We start from the raw sequence: 20990 nt of genomic DNA on the forward strand, positions 1-20990 counted from the left end.
TAGTGGAGCGTGATGAAGCTTAACTACTCATACTCAAGACAAAAAAGTTTGGAAACCACTGTTAAAGCAAGAGAATTTTCTCTCCAAACTCCTAAACATATGTCTTATTATGTATAAAACCATCTTAACCCTGTAGTTTAGCCCTTTACAATATATGTTCTGAAATATATAGCATTCTTGTATTGGTCTTTGCAGTCAATTTGTTTAAAAAAAAAAAAAAAAAAAATTCAGTGAGTAGAATTGGGAATAATACAAAATATAGCCGCAAGCGGCAATGATCGGCCCTCGCCACGCCGCCGCCACACCGCCGCCACGCCGCAAGAGGAGGGGGCGCTAACGCGCCCCAATTGTCCTTTTATTACGCCTACTGCTGAATCTGTGACGCTGTCACATCTTCTCCCCTTTGTTTTACCATCAAAAAGCTATTTTATTTTGAATTCTTGGCAAAATGTGCGGCTTTGCCGCACAGACACCGTGACTCTTTGAATGAAAATGTGGATAACTTTTGATGGTCCTGAAGATGAGTCTCACCAAATTTCAGGTTAATATGTCTAACGCCCTGGGAGGAGTTTGTGAAAGTCTAAAGTGTAAACATGATCTGGCGATTTCCCCATTGGAATAACATGGAAGGTTTCGGTCATCGTTACGGCAACGCCATAACAATTATGACATGGGTCTCATTGACTTTTTTGATGGGGATGCCAAAATTGAGTTGTGTGTCAAATTTCATATAATTTCGCAAAACTAAACATTTAACCTCCATATAAAATCTGTAGGGGGCGCTGTGGCGCCAAATGAATTTATTTCACTTCAAGTAGGTTTAGGGCAAAGAGTTTAACAACTGATTCTAATTTGACGCAATTCGGACTTTATCTGCGCAAACGGCAGAAATTTTAAATATGGGAGATTTCTGAAATTCTAGCTACAGTTTGCGGCTTCGCCGCACAGAGACCGTGACAGGTATCAATGTAATTTGGATAACTTTTGATGTCCCACTCCTCAGTAGCATTTTCACCAAATTTCAGCTTTTTAGGGCCAACGCCCTGGGAGGAGTTCGTAAAAGTACGACGTTTGGAAAAACTCCGAAGTCATGTTTAGCCATTTTTGAAGCAATATGGCCGACATTTGGTTGGGCGGACGGCGTTGCCGTAATAATATTTTTTACTTCTCTTGTCACCATCTACCTCGGCGCCAAATTTCATGATTCTACGGTCAGATTTTTTTGGGGTCATTTCCCATCTCTCAATGCATTTTTGGTACATTTGGGGGCGCTGACGCGCCAATTTTTTTATTTTAGAAAAGGGAAATAGCCAGAATGTAGAGAGGCACGATTTTTAGAGGTGTGAACATTTTTGTGACTTTTCGTCAATGTTCACTGGGTGAAAAATAGGGGGGTTGGTCCCGAGAAGAAGAAAGAATAATATTCCGATGCGAAAACAATGTTTCCCATTTTTCAAATATCATAAACTATACATTTTCGGAAAGCGCTCGCGCTTTCCTACCTCATGGTGTGGGTCCCTGGTCACTGACGGGTACTTTCGTTAATTTTGAGTGGGCTCCGCCCACTTTGTGTTTTTGGCCCTCTATACAGTAATAATGTTCAATTTTTGCATTACATGCTTATATGCACGGAACATGCAAGAGATGGGGAACGTATTCGTGAGCTACTTAGCGCAAATGAGTGCTTTATATGGGGATCTCAATGTAAAGTGCTCGTTTAGTGCGCACTTTTGCACGGGCTTCGCCCGTTTACAACGGTAATGTTCCATTTTCCTACTACTAATTAGTATGCACGGGGCGTGCATGAGTGAAGGAGTGCGTTAGTGAGTGTTTGGAAGTGGGCGAGCGCTTCGCGCTCGATTTCGTGCGCACTGCGTGCGCACTTTCGCAGCCGTGCTTCGCACGGCCTTACGAGATTAATAGGCCTCTCGCCAGCTTGTGGCGCTCGGGCCTAACAATATATACCGAATACAAAAATATATCTCCCAACAAAAAAAGCACAATCATGACAAAGATTCATTAAAACAAATGGGTTTTGCAGTTCAGTTTTCAGTCGTCTTAAATGTTATTGCTCCTGAAAAATGTTAAAAGTCTAAAGTCCTACAAAAGTCCTACAAAAATGGGTAATTACCGTATTTTCCAGAGTATAAGTCGCACCAGCCAAAAATATGCATAATAGAGAAGAAAAAACATATATAAGTATAAGGAGCATAAGTTTGGGGAAATGTATTTGATAAAATCCAAGACCAAGAACAGATATTTCATCTTGAAATGCAATTTAGAATAATAATAGATTTGAGAACATGGTGAATAGGTGTACGTATGCTAACGCTAACACCTTCAGCTACATGAGGCACAGACAGAACTGTGGTAAGTGTCTGGTATTTTAACGTAACATATGAACAGTTATTCAGATAACTATAGCATAAAGAACATGCTAACAAGTTTACCAAAACATCAGTTTTACCCCAAATCACTAAATCCATTGAATTCTTCTTCCTCTGTGTCACTTCTAAACAACTCCACAAACTCCAGAGGAAGAGGAAGTGCAGATTCTTCTTCTGCATCGCTCAGAGCCTAGAGCGCCCTCTTGTGGTTGTCAGTCTGAAAATAACGAATAATATCACATATAAGTCGCTCCGGAGTACAAGTCGCTCCCCGGTTAAAACCATGTAAAACAGTGCAATTTATAATCCAGAAAATACAATAAATACTTTATAAAATCATTCAGCCTTATATCATAAAATTATAGGACTATTCCGCAATTTTGTTCATCAAAAATACCACCAAAGCTTGAAGTGTAATGGTGCTTTGCTCCTTGGACCGGACCGTCCTCACTTGAGCACGTCCCGGTCGGAGGCGCACAGCTGGCGTTCGCGCTGCCAATACTCATTTAAACATGTCATGGTTTGGTCCCATCAGGAGTCCACGTCAACCAGGGGCTAATTATTCCGACACACGGGTTCAGCAGGGGCCACGTCCAGCTCCCTTCTCGTTCTCACGTTAAGTCTTATTTTTGGCCGTTAGCGTCTTTTCTGTTTTACTTAAATTTGACAGGCTGAGATGTCCCGAGCAGTTGCACGAAAGCGATGGGCGACAAAGACCTCACGAGTTTGGCCTTTTCTAACGCGACGCAGGATGGATGCAACGATAGGAGTTTGAAAAGGAAGTTGGGCCGTTGTTCTATTTTTAGCGGCGGTTATTTGTGCCTCCTTCACTGTTGGAGAGTCAAGGAAACTCGATTATCAGCGTCGCCTCGTTTGTTACGCAGACTTTTGTATATCACGCTGGTATTTGCGCTTCCTTTTACATTATTACGATGCCAAGGGAGTATTTGTCTTGTGCATAATGTCTGCAGTTCTACACAGAGCCATCAATATATGACAAAAATAAAGACAAAAGGCGGGAAGGGTGTAATATTGAGGCAAGATGATATGTGACAAAATTAATATGTGACAAAATGAAGAAAATTATGACATTTTTTAAGGTTTTCCAAAATGTAAATGGCACCTTTTTATGTATTTGTTTATTTTATCTCCAACAAATGCTATTTAAAACACAATAAAGTGATAATGTTTGTTTTTCTTTTTGCCTCTCTGTGCATCTACTTTTGTATGTTTTTTTGTGCTAAATAAATTACTCATCAAATCAATAAATATAATAGTATATTTGTTATAATATTCAGATTTTGCAATGGGGACAGTATCTAAAGCTACTGGTACATTTTGCTTTTGACACCAGAAAGCTAAAACGCAAATAAAAACTGAATTAGAAGTGCCTCGCCTTAAAAAAAAATAAAAAATAAAAAATAATAATAATAATTTAAAAAATAAATAAGAATAATAAAAATAATAATACCGTAAAAATAATGCTGTAATAATAATAATAATAATAATAATGCATTTTATTCATGTAGTGCTTTTTTGGACACTCAAAGCCACTTTAACAAAACTAAAAAATGCTTCAATAATAACTACAGCAGCAACTACCGGCTTTATTTGGATGTGGTCAGTCATGTTCACACAGGCCACCAGTTGGTTTTTGGAGGATAAAACCTTTGTGACAGCTGACCTTTGGATCCAAGTCCTGTCCACCTTTGAAAAGTGCAGCGTGACCTATAGGCCGCGGTGCATCCTGTTGCATACGTACAGACCATTTAATCATAATGTGGACTGAATCACATCATGTAAGTGCTGCAGAATGGTCGAGGCCCTGTAATATATATATAAGACAAAAAATACATCAACAACAAACAGCTTTTACACGTAATTAAACATAAACAAATGATCGCAGTTGATTAGAAACAAGATCGAAAAAATAAGAAGTAAGCGACACAATCTCACGTTTTGGGTCGACAAAAGGCTATGGGTTTCAGAATGATGAAAACTTAGGGCCGTTACCATAGCGATTAACAATTCAAAACAACATATGATATATTTTGAATTATGAAAGGCCTTCAAAATGTTGCCTCTAAATGCAAACGTTGCACTTTATAGATGTAACTTTTTGGCGAGGCCTCCATATTTTGAAGATGTCTTTGTTTCTCCTGGAATGCTCCACAGTACGGCATTAACTTAACTTGCATTTGTACAATAACAGGTGTGTTTAGTGCTGGGAAACCTTGACGGAGACAAGCAGGCGGTGAAGTTAAACCTGGAGAAGTTATATTGCATCTTTAAACGCAGCTTTTAATTGTTTCACTTCCCTTTGACCCTTAGAGATTTCGGAGCCACTCAACACACTTAAGGTCCATTACGAAGGATTGTGTCAACATTTGGGAATTCGGGCCTGGGAAAACGGACTTAACATGTCGCGCCCGTGGTAGTTTAAGCGTACAGTTAATCACACAGACCTCTGCCTCCCATGCTCCACGTCTTTGCCTGTAACAGAGGACACAGACGTGATGGGACGAAGTGTACGTGTGTGTTTGTGTGTGACTTTGACTTGGGACATCACAACACGAGCCCCGCTGTGCCCCGGAGGGTAAACCCGCGTCCCGTACCTCACCAGCCAGTAATGCAGGCATGAGAGTTCACTTGTACACTGTAAAGTCTGTTTACCTAAATGAATCTGATTTGGAGAGGTTGAACTTGAGCTAATAGCCTTGAGTGTTTTTCCATTAGAGGCACAAGACAGATAGACACAAAGTACCAGCATTGTATTAGGAGACGTCCTAATGTGCAGTGACATCATTTAGTAAGTGTATTGAATTGTGTCTTCTCGTTCATATAATGCATCTACCTATCAATCTATACGTTTTTCTGACAAAGTTAAAGTTGAACTATGTATATTTTCTAGCGTAAGGTCAATGGAGATGTTTTTGCTTTAGCTTGAGCTCCATTTATTTAATCATACCTGTTTTTATTGCTCAAAAATATCTCGAAAATCACCTTTACACCTTTAAGAAAATGACAAAATTGCAATAAATACCATAATAGACACATTATAGACATAAATATAGTATAAATAAATAAGTATTTGAGAGATAAATGTATTTTTAATTTTGCTTTATTTACATCTATTTGCTTTGTGAGTTTGTGTTACTATTGTGAAATATCAGCTACTTTACATTGATAACATTAGAAACCAGTTTTGACCAGCGAGAAAAAACTAAAATAATCAGGTCTTGCTAAGAAAAAGTCAAAATAAACCGGACTATAAGTCGCACCTTTTTTCCTAGTTTTGGCCAGGGTGCGACTTATACTTATATTTATACTTCTATACTTATATTTATACTTATACTCCGGAGCGACTTATGTGTGATATTATTTGTTATTTTCACACTTGCAACCGCATTTCATACTCAAGTGCAACTTATATATGTTTTTTCTTCTCTATAATGCATTTTTTGGCTGGTGCAACATATAGTCCTGAAAATACGGTATATGTTCAGTTCGCATACTTGAATGTAGTATAAGAGATGTCTTTATTATTCAAAAATGGAAAAACCTGCACTTTCTTACTGCGAGTGGGTTTGCCTTTCCACAGATCTGACCTGTAACTTGGCCTGGTGGTGCCACATTCTTGTCTCCAGTGAGTAGGTTTGGAGTGAGTAGGTTTAATGCTTAGTTTATGCTGAGTTAACAATGAAGTCTTGGACATTAGCGGAGCCTGACAAAATGAGGGCTTTGGCATTGGTGAAGTGGGGAGTTTATGTGCTCCGATGACGTCACTGAAACACACGGAGATGGTGCCGATCGTTAAGACGCCACTTGAAAGCACCAAACACAAACAGAGCATCCTCAGACTCTCTTTGAAACCCTAGAATCAGTTTTGTTGGGCTAATCTGATCTTTGTGTCACTGTGAGCTCGACTAAACAGGGGTCTGGGGGTCGTGAAGATGCCACTGGAAAAGGATAAGCAAACGGAAACAAAGAGTCGGGTCTCTCATGGGCAATTAGATCGGGTCAATCTGACCACAAATTGCTCATTAGTGATTTTAGAGGCAGATCAAAGGGCACAAGGGAGAAGGGAGGACCAGCCTGATTCAGACGATTCAAAGGGACTGGAATGGCCTGGACTGCGGCCCAAACTACCACTTAGGCCTCATCACTCTGACGCAGAGGTGGGCAAAGAGATCAGACATGTTTTACTCTAGAACATTTAACGTCGCTAAAGAACATTTATTGAGTAGCTTTTTAATAATAGTGCGCACAAATCACAATCGACTCAAAATCACAATTTGAATGGACGCAATTAGCAAATAGCAAAGGCTGCAATCTTTCAAGTACCATCATTTCCTCCAGAAAAAAGCAAAACATTCAGTCATATTCTGCTTAAAAACGGCTAACCTTGTATTTTAGATCTGTGGAAACATCTTCTGAAACACATAGATTGTCAGTTCAAAGGCTTTTTGTCATTTCTCCTGGATGCGTGGAGAAGTTGTGAACTTTGAGCCGAATCCAATTATTAAAACACAAATCTATAGACAAGTTCTATATCTTTCAGAGTAGTTTGCAGAGACAATTCAGACTATGCTGATATTGAGCATCATGGACTTGCACTATAGTATTGTTAGTTAGTTAGATCATTTGTGTTTCCTGCACTGCTATTTCAGATATGACTTTTGTCCTCTAATCTATGAAAATACCATATTTTGTGCACGTTGCTTCCAGACAGTGACTCTTTGCAGTTTTCCCCAAATAGATTTTCAGCCTTATGTCATCTATTTGAACTTTGTACTCTTGTAATTTTATTTTGAAGTAACAATATCTTACTTTAGTAACATTTTTGGCAACTCGTCCCCCGCTGGAGATGTTTGACGTGTGCTCAGACTGCTTGTTTTTACCGATTGCACTTTTCCCCTCCTTTGTGGTGGGTTCTGGTGAGCGTAAGTAAGCGTGACGTGTGCTGTGGTTGTAGTCACAGGAATGTAAAAAGTGCAGAAAAAGACATGATCGAGTGGAGCGAGAGAGGGAGCAGCGGGGGAGCCTCTCCGGGGGCTGGACCAGTCGATACATCGGCGTTGTGTCATCATAGATTCAGCCTTAGCCGCTCATATCAAGCTGGCCTTTTAGCTATGAGTCAGTGATCCAGACGACAATATCAGATAATCTGATTTGTGTCTCAATCCTCCGTCCCACCCTTTGTCTTTGGTCCGGGTTCTCACCGTGCGTTTGAAGTGTGTTGTGAAGCTAACGCTCTTTGTCTGTTAAATGTCAAGTGCTCACTCCAGTCACGGCAAATTAAATAATACAAGAAAAACTGTACACATGCTGTTATTTTACTATAAACCATAAAAATTTTACTGCACGGACAATAAAAAAAAACATGGAGGTCAAAGCGAGCAAGGGCATGTGATCTGTACTGTACTTGAACTCATTATATTACATGGCATTAACAGTGACACGGCAGCAATCTTTTAGTTCAGGGGCAAATGCTTCATTGTGCTTTTTACATTGCAACTGACTGTTTAGGGTTAATATGCATTAGTCCAGCATGTAAATGTACCAGAGTTTGCCATTCACAGTCCCATTGGCAGTTTGATGGAAAATTAACAATAGAGATAATAGTGTTTTTTTAGTTATCTATAAAATAAAGGTTATCTTATCTTATCTTAACAGAATATGAAACACAAAAAGATCAGTGAAACACAAAAGATCACAAAAGATCAGTGAAACGCAATATTTAGTAAAAATGAGAAAATAAAGGCACACAGTGTTCTCAACAGGAGAGAGACAAACAGGAAGATGAAAGCCATGAATATTTGTGTCCCAAACTTGCACTGTGTCTTGGAATGAATTAAAAACAAAATTACAGCAATATGTGGCACAAGAAATAAAACCTTCTGTAAAATTGACTGGTGTAATAGTGATTATCAGTTTCTAAACAAATATAATGTGAATATAAATGTAGCGTATAGCAGGAAGTTTCAACCCATAAACAGGAAGCTATTCATGGGTTTAAGAGTGATGAAATGCTGGTCATAGTTAATAGTTATATTTTCTGAATGGACAAAATTCCTCCAAAACAGAAAGAACATCAAAACAGAAATAACTTTGCATCGCATGAATAAACACTGTGATCAGATTACCACATGCTAATATATGTTTGTTGTGTCTGTCAACAGCAAATAAACAATACACTGTCAACAGTTGTAGGCTAGATCAACATTTAGATAATATAATGGATGTTGTTTTTAAGATATGCAGTTGAGTTGGAGAGTGACTAGCAGGAGTTAAGGATTTGGTGGATAGGTAACACTGAATATAATCAGTGAAGCAGTAGAATTGGAGACCGTGGCAGTGGATTATGTAAGGAGAAGGAATGAAGAGGAGTGGGCCGAGAACTGAACCTTGAGGGACTTTTAAACCAAACAAGGGTACAAGGTGATACTACTGCACTTTTGCGATTAATTTTACGGGCACTTCACATTTCTCTGATTATTAAATCTCAACTGATACGTTTAAAGACATGTTTTAACTAGCCAATATGTGCCCGGGCTCACTTCATATGTAGCTAGCAGGTTAGCTCTGTCTACTTTTATATACAGTCTATGGTTATAACACATTCCTGTTGGATTGACATAATATCGCCTGGCTATTGTTATGAAGCTAACCCAAAAATATCAAGTTGTATTACATTTTTGTGTCAATATACCCCTAGTTACAGCACTGCAGTTATCAGAGATCTTCTCAGGCCCCACTTTGGTTCTGCTCTGTAGCTATGTCTCTTCACGTGATTTCTAAAAATACAGCTAGTTAGCAGGAACACTCAGACCCCCTGCTCTCGCCCTTGCCGATAACCCACAGATATCTTCATGTTGCGCTGGACTATGTCAGAGCCAAGACATGTGACCCAGGACACCATGACCAGCTCTTTTCGTCTCTTCTCCTGTGTTTTTCGTGGGGGGCTACGTCTTCACCTCCCCCCTGCCCTCTTTCTCCTCCCTCTTGGAGCATCAGACCACACAGCTCAGCCCTGAGACCTGTCAAACACAGCTGGGACATCTCTCCTTTCCTCCCTCCTTTCTTCCTTCTTTGTCTCCTCCCCCCCGAGCTCCCCAGACTCCACCGGGTAAGGGCTTTGATAACGGGGGGGTGTCGAGCGGCGAAGTGGGGAGGCAGCATTTCCATTTTTATCTGCTTAGAAGACTCCCAAAGACCCTCCTTTCTTGTTTGAGACTTCGAGTAATCCTGAAATACTTCTGATCAGCATAAAAAATAAAAAAAAAACGTGTCTGTTCTTTTGTTTTTATAAATCAAAGGCAATTGATAGAGACGTGATCTCAAAAGTGGAACGTCCGGCCATCTTCTCTGTGACCAATCCACAATGACTGTTTTCACTTGTTCTTCAGGTGCAGGTTCAGCAAATCTTCGCTTTCTAAGCTAGAGCTTGTCAGACGATTCTGTCCCGCGCAATAAGCGTCACACGAAACATATAGTCAAAGTCCTCGCTGTTGTGCCGCTTCTGTCAGCTCCATAACTTTTCATCTTCAAATTCAAAGTAAAAACGGCTGCTGAAAATAAATATTCGAAAACAAGGCAGCGTTCAAGGCGGACTCGTCATGCACCTGATAACTACTTTAAAGGCCTTTTTTCCCACTGTCTGTGGACAATAATAGGTGTGCCTTTGCCATTTGCAGTGTTTGCTCTGCTCTAGTGCTGTTGAGACATCTCTTGTTTGGCTTAAGAGCTCGGCTGTTTCTTCACTCTGGAGTCCATAAATCTTAAAGGTGAACTTACCTCACATGCATTAGTCATGATGACATTGTGTCTTTTACCACAGTGATTTTCAACTAGTGGGTCTGGACCAAAATGTCTCTCCAAGTCTGCATGTTAGTCAAAGTATTATCAGTGATCTAAAGCCACTATAGAGGGCTACAAAAAAAACAAAGGGCCCAAAGTCATTAAGCAAATTGAACATCACAAATACATCACATCATCTAAAATAGAAGAGATTATTATCATTACTGTATATATGAAGTATTTCTGGTTTTAGAGATTTGTTTGTAAAATCCTTTATTATTTAATATCAGTGGACTGGGTAGTCAGCACTGTGAAGTGAAGAGTCTTGTAGTGTTCAGGATGTGCCCCAGGACATTCATTCATCTAGAATTTAGATATAGATTTTTTGTGAGTAAATCCCTATTAGTTACAGAGAGACATTTAGATGCACTATGCCTGAAACGAGGCGTCGCTCTAATACAAAAATAACTATAACACAATTATCGCAGCTCTATTTACATACTTACTTACATACATACTTATTGTTACCTGTAACTATAGTTATTTTCTCCCACAGAGAGTTCTCACTTGATTGTGATTGGTTAAATCCACCTGTCACTCATTACAAGTGGTGGAGGAAAAGTCTCTGTGTTTGCGCATCGAGCTGCTGGGTTTCAGACGACACCACAAGATTCTAATAACAGAGAAAAGCGCTTAATATCTCCAAAGTATAGCACAGAGCATCAGAAAATCACCGAAATACAACATCACCGCGGGGACAGATCGCCACCTCGCCCAGCCCTGCACGGACACGGCAGAATGTACACGGCCGTGAGTTTAGACAGGGTAAATTTCCAAAGTGTTGGTCTGATAATTGTGCGCCCGTGGTCGGAATGGTGCGTCACATTAAGTGCTGCTGCTGCTGCTGCTGCTTCCAGGCGTGGTGCCGACGGAGTGAGACTGAAGGAGCCTCATGCATCGCCGTGTGGTGCCAAGGTGATGACAGGAAGCACCGGGATGACACGCGGCCCAGTTAACCTTTAAACACTCTGCTGAGGCGCTCGGCTATAAGTTACAGACGAAACACTTACATTCGCCGGTTACTTAAGGCTGTTGGATATTAATGGCTCCTTGTTGTGCCTGAATGATGCAAGAAACGCTAAGATATACAAAGGCGTTTAACAAAACATCACAGGTTTAGTATTTTCTGCGACAAACAAAGAGTTTTCTGACTTTCTTATCTTTCTTTATCTTTCATGTGCAATTACTGTCGTGATCACATGCAATGGTATTTATTTATTTATTTGTCTATGGGAGTTTTTGTTTATTTATAGGAGATCTTCTACTCAAAGTGTTTTTCAGACTTCCTATAAGTGATCTGTTCTTCTGGATCTACCTGCGTTGCACCAATGAAATTTCCCCATGTGGGACAATAAAGGAATATCTTATCTTATTGTTTGCAATGCGATGGCAAGCAGTGGACAAAACAGAATAGATTTGATTCTACACTATTCATAATCTTAATTGCAATCTTATAATGGCATGGGAGGGAGAATACATTTATCATTATGTAATTTAGCATTGTGATGTTGGATCGACAAAGCGACTCGTCTTATCTCTTTATTTTATAATTGCGGTACAGCTGGTCAACTCCACAGTGGTTTAGTACTACTGTGAGTTACATAGGTTAATACGTCTGGACTAAATGTGAATCAAAAGTGGTTTCATCAAATGATTTTACTTGCGTGTCATAATCTTACAAGAAAATTCAGTCAATTCACTTTCCATAGAAATGAAACAACAGTTCAAATTAAATATTCTATTGTTTCAAAGGTCAAAAGTCCTCAAAATGACATCATAACCTGCAACAGAAGCCAGTGAATAGGCCATAACTTAGATCATGCACTAATGGGGAAAATGTTATAGTGCAACGATAATGTACGAGAATAGAAGTGGAATAAAGTCTAAAGACACAACTAACAATACAAAAGATTTACCTTAAACCTCTTAAAGGGGACAAAATGGATTTTAATGATTTTAACCATGTTATAATGGTGTTTGCTCATCATTATCATAGCCATTGATTCATGCATGTTTTGAGTAATCCTGCATTGTTCTTACTTAATATTGGAGTCTAAAATGGCTGTTTTCACCTACCCCCAATCTCCTCCCACACCCCTCTGCTTACTCCCGCATAATCAAACTCTGGGTTTTACAAGTATTAACAATACAAACATGTCAATGTCAATGTTCTGTTTGTTAAGGTGAAACGTCACTATGAAGAGGCGGAGCTTATCAGTTCAAACAGAAAGTCGATGGACCTGTTTCTGTTATCAGCTGTTTTAGATCAACATTGCCTTTTACAATGAACACAATGTAAAACTATGAACAATATATGTCATAGTTTAATGCAAAATACATGAAAAAACAAACAAACATAACAGTCCAAGATTCTAAATGTAAAAAAACAAGTTCCGCTTAAGAAACCATGCGCAATACCGTCATATTCATGTGCAATTACTGTCGTAGTCACATGCAATAATGTCACATTCATATAACTGATGAAAATAGAGTGTTTATTTTAACATTATTATTATTATCTTTTCTTACGCTAGATGTTTTTATTTAACTTTATTTTATCTTCATTTTCCCCCTCCGTTCCTTATTAGGAAATGACAGGTTCTGTCTATAGGAGTTTTTGTTTATAAGAGTTTTGTTTATAAGAGTTCTTCTATTAAGAGCGTTTTTTCCGATAACTTCCTATAAATTATCTGTCTTTTTCCTCTGTATCTACCTGCTTTGCAACAATGAAATTGTGTGGACAATAAAAGAATATCTCATCTTGAATAACTTAAAAAAAAAGGTAAATACTTCAGAGAACGTCTTTATGTCACACCTGCATCTGCAAAACCACCACAGCTATTATTAGAGGAATGCAGCAGCAGCGATTAAAATAACTTTCAGCTGATCCACGACGAGGTGCATCAAGATTGGCACCGTTTCTTTTTTCCCCACTGACAGTCGCTCCTGGCACTGGAGAAAACTTGATAAGGCGCAGCGGCGGTGACGGAGGTGGCACATGAAGCCCCTCCCTCCGCCCCGCCCTCTTGCCCCGCCCCTCTCCTCCTCTCCTCCTCACGCGGCGCGATGGGGAGAGAAGTTTGCCCGCGGCGCAGTCCACGCAACATTTTACTGTAACTCAAGCCGGCGCAACAGCGACGCGAACGCCTGCGGAGAGACGCGTCACACGGGAATGCGGGAGAATAATATCTGACAGCGTTTTTGAATCACCGCGTATCGTGAGTTTACAACCATTTACCGCTTCAAAAACAGTAAAAAAAAAGAAAAGAAAAGAGAATAGAAAAAGCCTGGGTTGTTTAGCGCAGATTGATGCCGCCGAAGTAGCGTGGAAGCCCGAGTCACAAGGACGGACGCAGCGCGGGGAGGAGGACGTGCGGAGAAGCGACGGCGTTGTCAAAAAAGAGAGAGACAAGAAGACGTACAAAACAAGAAAAGTGGAAGAAGAGAGAGGCGAAAGACGAGCACGAAACGACAGAAAAAGTGATCGCCATGAATAACAGCAAGATAATCGAGAAGGAGAACGAGCAGACGGAGTTCACCACCAACCACGAAGAGGAGGTATGTGTGTCCACGGGACGCGCGCGCGCTCACACCTGGCGCGTGCGCTTTGACCCGCAACCGCAACTTCACTCACCTCATCCCGCACACGCGACACCGCAGTCCACGCCGTTGCTTTAACCGCAATTAAAAAAACTGTTATAGAGCAATATTTACGTCGTTTTTTATTTTTTATTTGTATTTTTTTTTATCTACAACGCGGACTTGAGGCTGCGTTTGATTCAAAAGTTGAACGATGCGGCACTGTCAGCTTGGGTTGTGCCATCCCTGCCTCTGTTGAATATTTTAAAACTCTATTTAATTTAAATTTTAAAAAAGTGGCGCAAACGTGCCTTTAAAGCGTGCCAGTGACGTGCAAAACGCAGACATGCTTTTTGTCTACCTACTACTAAGTGTCTTTTATGAATTTCTGAGAATTCTGGATGACTTTGTGCACATCTCTGCTGCCTGTTACTGTACTGTAAAGCCAGACTTCTCACATCACTGGAAAGCTGTAGTAAAGGGAATATCTCAGGCCGGCATGAATTAGATTTCAGTGAAGCTAAGGGAGCAATTCAAGTTCAAACAACTGCTGCTGCAACATGTAGGCAATATCCCTTTGTATAACAGGCATATTGCACTGGAGCCGATGGAGCCGCTCTGGCACTAGTTTGATTTGATTACATATTAACTTCGAAGAATGTTTGTCTTGGTTAAGTTTATTTACTCTCTTGAAAAAAAAAAGATCTGGACAATAGCCAAGGTTTCTTTCCCTGTTCAAACATCGGGAATAATTATACAATAGGGTTTCAGTTTTCTTGGTAAATACACGTGTAGCTCTTCGCATGGGGCAGTTTTGGGGCTATCTCGCTCCACCAACACGGCATTGTTATTGTGGAGAGCCTCCGTATCTGCTGCCAAGCGATGCGAGGCGGGGAAGGTGTATCAGATGGTATCAGATATTTCTCTTGCGGCAATCGAATTAAGGCCGGCTGAAACGTTCATCGCTTTGTAACCGAATCGTCAAGCGGGCCTGATGGTTGCCATATTTGGTGCACTGCTGTAAAAAAAAAAAAGGTTTCTATGGAGGCTGAGAGGTACCACTAGTTTCTAGGGTGTGGGGAGAAACACCGACTTCCAAGAAAGCTAATTGTCAGAACTCTAAATGCTCCATGTAGCTTATGATAATGATGTGCTACTGTTCATAACTAAAGTGTTGCTCATGTTTATAATCGGCTCTACTTCTGCACGATATTTACTATAGATATTGTCAAAGCAGTGAATATAAAATGGGTTACGGTCATGAGTTATGAGTTACTCGCCCACATGGCTATAGAAGAACACACGCTTCTCCAAAGACACACGGTTTTATCACCCAGAGTTCAGACAGGCGTTATTGACAGTTGGCCAATCAGGGACACTTCTGAGACAACCCGCATCGAAGCAAACGTGGCTGCGTACGACGCTGTTGATCTGAGGTGAGAGAAGTTTGTTTTTTGCAGTGAAATTTCCAGTAGATGACCGATGACGTAAACAAAACGGATTGCACGGCTCTGTCTGACATGAGAGAGATGTTTTTGTGGAATATACACAGAGAGACCACTCTGGCTCTCAGGCTAATGAGTTATGGCAATATTAGAATTAAAAACACTGTATTGAGCTTGATTAAATCCTTTTTTTTCAGTTCAAAGTGGAGTTTAGTCCCAGTCAATTCAAATAAAATATAAACATCACAGCTAAAGTTTCCACTACCGTCCATTCTCTTGTTCCTATTAAGAAAAACATTCATATATTTCCTTCTTACGCGCATTTTAATCAAATGAAAGATCCAATTGTTTCGAATTTTCAATGATATGCAGGGAGTTTTTTATTTTCCAGGTCTACAGCCAAAAAGCATGCGGTTTTGGAGCAGAGATTTGACCTTGGGGGAGAGATCAGACTGGTTCTTGCTTTGGTTTGGTTTAGTTTATTAAAAAAAAAGAACACACAGATTAAAAACAAATGCACGTACATTGTAGTCCCTCATTAGGTATATGCCATTTTTGCACTAAATGGCAACGATTAAAAGTCTCGTCTATGCACGTGACACTTCATATTGAAAATGCATCCCAGGATTTGACCAATTCAGAGAGAAATATCAATACAGTAGAAAAAAGTACGTATATTGCACTGGTGATATTTGTAAGGACAGTCATAGATCTAAGTTGTGTCTTACGGTGTCTAGACAGAGGAGTAATGGCCAGAGAAATCTAATGCTTGTGAATATGTTTGGAGGCCATCCAGTCTGGCACCAGCAAGAATTCACTTGAGTGGATTAAGGTACCTAAGGTTAAACAGGCATGGTTTCACAAAACAGTATGTTTTGTATGCAGGGGAGGACGCTGCACGCACACTGACAGAGAGAAGCAGGTGTTTGAATTCACAAAGACGCACAAGACAAGATTAATGACTAATTTCTAAATAAGCCGGGATGACTTGCACTTTCTCCAAGAACGTTCAAGTTCATCCTCCGCGACTGTCCTGATTTAATTTTATGTTCCCATCTCTCTCTCGCTCGGACTCAAACACACACTATGTTCCCCCCACCCCGTTCAGTGGATCCATTCCGCTGTAAAACGGCCCACCGCTTTGTTCTTGAGTAGCCGTAAAGTACGAGACAAGTTTAGCAGGCTCGTTGGCATGACGCTCACACGCAAAGCGACATTAGCATCCGTGCCCACAACAAGAGCGGCGTCATTAATCACAATCAAATCAAAATTGCAAAGTTGGAATGGCCGCAATTACCAACGACTGTAATTATTTCAGTTGGCACGAGTTCCCACACAAAAACATATTATTCTACCTTTTTTATTTGCGCATAAAGCCTAAGTTAACCGTGCACTTTTGACCTCTAAAAACAGCCTTGTGTCAGTTTCACAGCTCATATTTCTGTCTTTTCTGAAATGTTAAATCTGTGTTTTCCAACTTTTCCCTTGTAAATGAGTAAAAGCATAAACTAATACCATATTTTTCTGGACTATAAGTGATATTATTTGTTATTTTCACACTTGCAACTGCATTTCATACTCCAGTGCAACTTATATATGTTTTTTTCTTCTCTATTATGCATTTTTTGACTGGTGCGACTTATACTTATACCTATACTGCAACTTATAGTCCGGAAAATACGGTACTTTGTGACAAAATTAGACCACTGCACTTCTCACCTGTCACAATAAATACTGTATTGCTCAATAGATGACACATGAAACAATATATTAAGTAACTTCTATGGGTAATTATTGGTTCATTCTGCTATTTATTTGTTGTTTGAAGTCTTTTCATGATACTGTAGATTTAAAAGAAGGGTTTTCCTGCTTTAGGGTGCTTGTGTCAGTGGCAAAAAATAGTTTCAATGTTATAGTTTATCATGATGTTTTTCTGTGGTAAAATACTGATACTGAGAATGAAATGTGTTGCTATGTTACATTACAGGGATGAGATCTGATTGGCTGTGCTTTGGTGGTCCACCCTGTTGTCTTAAAAAGCTGTTCTTCTAAAGCCAAAAAACCTCATGTGAATACTTTTACCCTGTGCCAAAGAGTTTGTGAGAGATAAGAACGAGTTAGACAGATTAAAAAAACTACTGGCAGGTTTCGCAATTTGAAAATCAGGTGCATCACGTGCACTTTAAACAACATTATTGAGACTTGTGCTGAAAAATCGCAATATTTTTGGGAGTATCCCGATAACGATAGTATGTCAATCCAACAGAAATGTGTTAAAACATATCAATAAACATATAAGTTAAGTTTTAATTGTCAGAAAATGGGAAATGTCTGTAAAATGAATCACAAAAGTGCTTAAATATGACCGTATACCCTTATTTGAAAGTTTCCAACATAACTTTTTTCATTTTTTACTTTTAATCAGCTCTTTTTGTATGTATTTTTCAGCTATGATATTCAAATTTACCATATTTAGCATAACAGCATCGACAATCATATCAAAATTTCCATGCAATGCCCATCTCTAATTAAAACTCACAACTCTAATCACATTGCCTGCCTGAAAACTCGCTTCGTACATATTTTTCCCGGAACGGTTCAGGTCTACCATTCCCCCCCAACCTCCGCTTCCCCTCGCCCTCCCCCGTCTGTAGCGCGCAGTTCACTGACTCGCACCAGTACAGCGCAGGCAGCCTTGTACCTCCTCGTGCCCGCTTCACTGGCCAAACTCACATGCCATTTCCCAAAGCCCCGATGACGCTCGCTGTTTATCAAACGTGCTCCGGTGCTCCCCAAACAAGGCCCGGTTGCTCGCAGATGGAGGTATGCAGGTTTCGGCCGCTTATCTCGCCGTCTGGTTTGATAAAGCGCCGACTATCAGGTGTTCTGGATGCTTTCACGTAGCGCGGCACTCAGCGGTCACCGATGCTGCTGAGGCGACCGACCAGAATGTAAAATGTCAAAGATATGACCAAGGAGCGGTGGGTTTCCACACCATATATGGGCATAAAGTCCTATGGTATGTCCCTGTAAACACCCGGGCCCAAATATTGAGCTATACACTTGAAGAGCACATGCAGAAGAATGTGGAACCTACTTTGTTAAACAGTTTACATAAGGAATACAAAAGCATTAACACATATATTTTCTTAATTTGTCAAATTAAGTGCATTCAGTTTGCTATTGTTACTACGTACTATTATTTTGTACTTTTTGTTACGAAAGGAGTTGACAATATATCAAAATGATCATGAATATTGTTTAGAATATCGATTTTATTGTTTATTTAAAAAAAATAAAGAGTGTAAACCTTCTAATAGGGGTATAAGATGATATTTCTGCACTTTTGTGACAGACATTTCACATTTGTCTCATAAATAAACCTCAGCTAATACCTTTAAAGACATGTTTTTACACATTTCTAGATATCGTTATCAAGGTCAATACCGAAATGCAAAATTATAAAAGCAAGTGTCTTGTTTATGGTAAGAAATGTACAAAAAGAGCTGATTAAAAACTAAAAACTTTCAGTGTTTTCTTTTAAACAAGCCTAAAAAGTGAAGTAACTTTCACCTAATTTAAATCCACATTTTGTCACTTTTCTAATGGATCACAAATAAATACTTTGATTAAATGTTTATGGCATTTTTTGTGAAAGGCCAAGATTGACACTTTTTTGCGTATCAACGTATCGGTTCAGCACTGCACGATACTTATAAAAGGAAAGATATGAAGCAAATATGACACTGCACAAAACACATTGCCTTGCTCCATTATTGATTAGTTGTAAAACAGGTTGTGGATGTAGAGCAGCATACAGTATAGGCAGTAACTGAGTTTGTACTGATTTAAATTTATATATTTGGGTGAAAATGATGATAATCAGCTTTAAGATATCATCAGAGCTTATCGGCCATCGACAGCTCTGGTTTCTAACATATACAAACACCCATGTACTAACGTGTGCAGTAAGTGGGAGGTGAATTACCATCAGTATTATAATATGATCACTGCACTCTACTATTATTGAGCTACTATAAGACACGTTACTGTAGCTCACTCCTGCTTTACAGACAATAGCTGCATCCTTTCCCTTTCCCCTCTTATCTTACAAGGCTCCACTTTTGAAAATTACAAGCCCTTTTTGCACGTGTCATTTGAGGGGCTATTTTAAGACCCAAATGAGGTGACAGATTCCAGTCGTGTTTGTGTTATCGTTGGGTCACACAGTGGCACGGCTCCCGCAGTGGAGAGCGTTAGCGCTTCTACGATCGAAACGCCATTACAGTCTCCGAAAAAACCCGGCACTCGAAGACATCTAAGGGACGAGCCAATACCCGCGAGTGTATGAAAATCAGCAGACCGGGCGTGACCCTTTGACCTCTCGCTAGCCCGTGCTTACTTTCTAGATAGACCTGCAAGTCCACTGTCAAACTGGGATCGCATTATCTGTCGGTGATTTAATCCAGGGAATGCCGTGTCCTCTCCGCTCGACTCAAGCAATAAATCTGTCTTCTCTTGATGCACAACGGCGCTACAAGTTTGACCCCCGGTGGACATCTGTTGCCGCCGCCTCCGCGCTGACCGTAAACACCTGAGTGGATCCTGAACGAGAAACCGAACCCCTCCCCGAAGCCACGTCGAGCAAATGCGCCGCGTCTCCCCCGGGGTGTAATCGGATTGGGCTCGGCCTGTTCCGGGTATCCGCCGGGTACGCGCGGGTCATGTGGCCGGCCTGACCTTTTCCGACGACGGGATGCTGCGTTCGGGGAGAGATCATTTGTTGTTGTCGGCGGCGGGGGTAAAGGGGGGGCGGAGCACACTGGCCTTGTGTGTGGTCCGTACGTGTATCTATGAAAAGGGCAAGCAGATAGATTAACTCGCAGTGACACGAGATGTTATTGTAGGAGAGCTGTGCGGGGTCAGGCGACCAGCGAGAGGCGAGCGGGCGACTCCTGGCAATATTGACTTGGCTATTGTTAAAAAACTGAAATTTCCCCTTTCCGGGACAGATAAAGGTTATGTTATCTAATCTAGAGAAATTTGGTCCAGCTCCGATCCCGCGAACAGTACAGTACTTATGCTATTTTTCTGTAAGGTCCACCACATTCTTGTCTCCATGGAGATATTATTGCATTAGGGCTGCAGTCTTTAAGTCTTTTAGTCGATTAAACTGTCGATGGTGTCTAGGGATGTCAAGGTTATTTGGTTAATCGATAATTGTAATGATTTAGGTCAAAATGTAATCGTACGGACTAAAACTAATAATCGTCACTATTTTGAAGCTAAGTTAAATCATTTCAATCCAGCGAACTCCCAAAAAGTTCATGTAAAGTGCTTTTAATATGGCTGTTTCATTTCCAAATCCAAATATAAATCCACTTTATTAATACATTGCACATTTTATGATTTTATAGTTTCCAAAGAGCTGTACTGCCACAAATCTTTTAAAAAAGGTAGTCCTAAAATCCTAAAACCATACATTGGCAATGAATTTAAATAAAAAATCACAAATAGGACAATAACTTGCATACTTTTGCATTCAGAAAGTTATTTTGATTTCATAAAGTGGTTATTTCATTCTAATAAAGTTATGTGTTAGAATGAAAGAAAAGAGTTTAAGTTTTGTTTTGTTCTGCGTCGGTTTTCGTAAACGCACATCATGATGTTTCTTTTCACAATAATTGTAAATTATATATTGTGACATCCATAATGGTGT

The 20990-nt window shown here is 40.1% G+C and overlaps 1 protein-coding gene across 5 annotated transcripts in view; it reads left to right on the forward strand.

The window, feature by feature from the left end:
• Nucleotides 1-13699: 13699 nt before the first annotated feature.
• Nucleotides 13700-20990, forward strand: part of LOC140372057 (RNA-binding protein with multiple splicing-like) — a 55393-nt gene continuing 48102 nt past the window's right edge. For 3 of the 5 annotated variants that reach the window (XM_072459325.1, XM_072459324.1, XM_072459326.1), the window contains exon 1: nucleotides 13700-13805. In XM_072459325.1, the coding sequence (XP_072315426.1) occupies nucleotides 13737-13805 (69 nt within the window). In that variant the 5' untranslated portion in view covers nucleotides 13700-13736. The remainder of the gene's footprint in view (nucleotides 13806-20990) is intronic. The other 2 variants (XM_072459323.1, XM_072459322.1) reach the window with 2 other exon arrangements.

Source organism: Eucyclogobius newberryi, unplaced genomic scaffold (assembly GCF_026437365.1).
Source record: "Eucyclogobius newberryi isolate DKJ021-1_F unplaced genomic scaffold, fEucNew1.0.hap1 SCAF_22, whole genome shotgun sequence".
In the NCBI taxonomy this organism is placed as follows: Eukaryota; Metazoa; Chordata; class Actinopteri; order Gobiiformes; family Gobiidae; genus Eucyclogobius; species Eucyclogobius newberryi.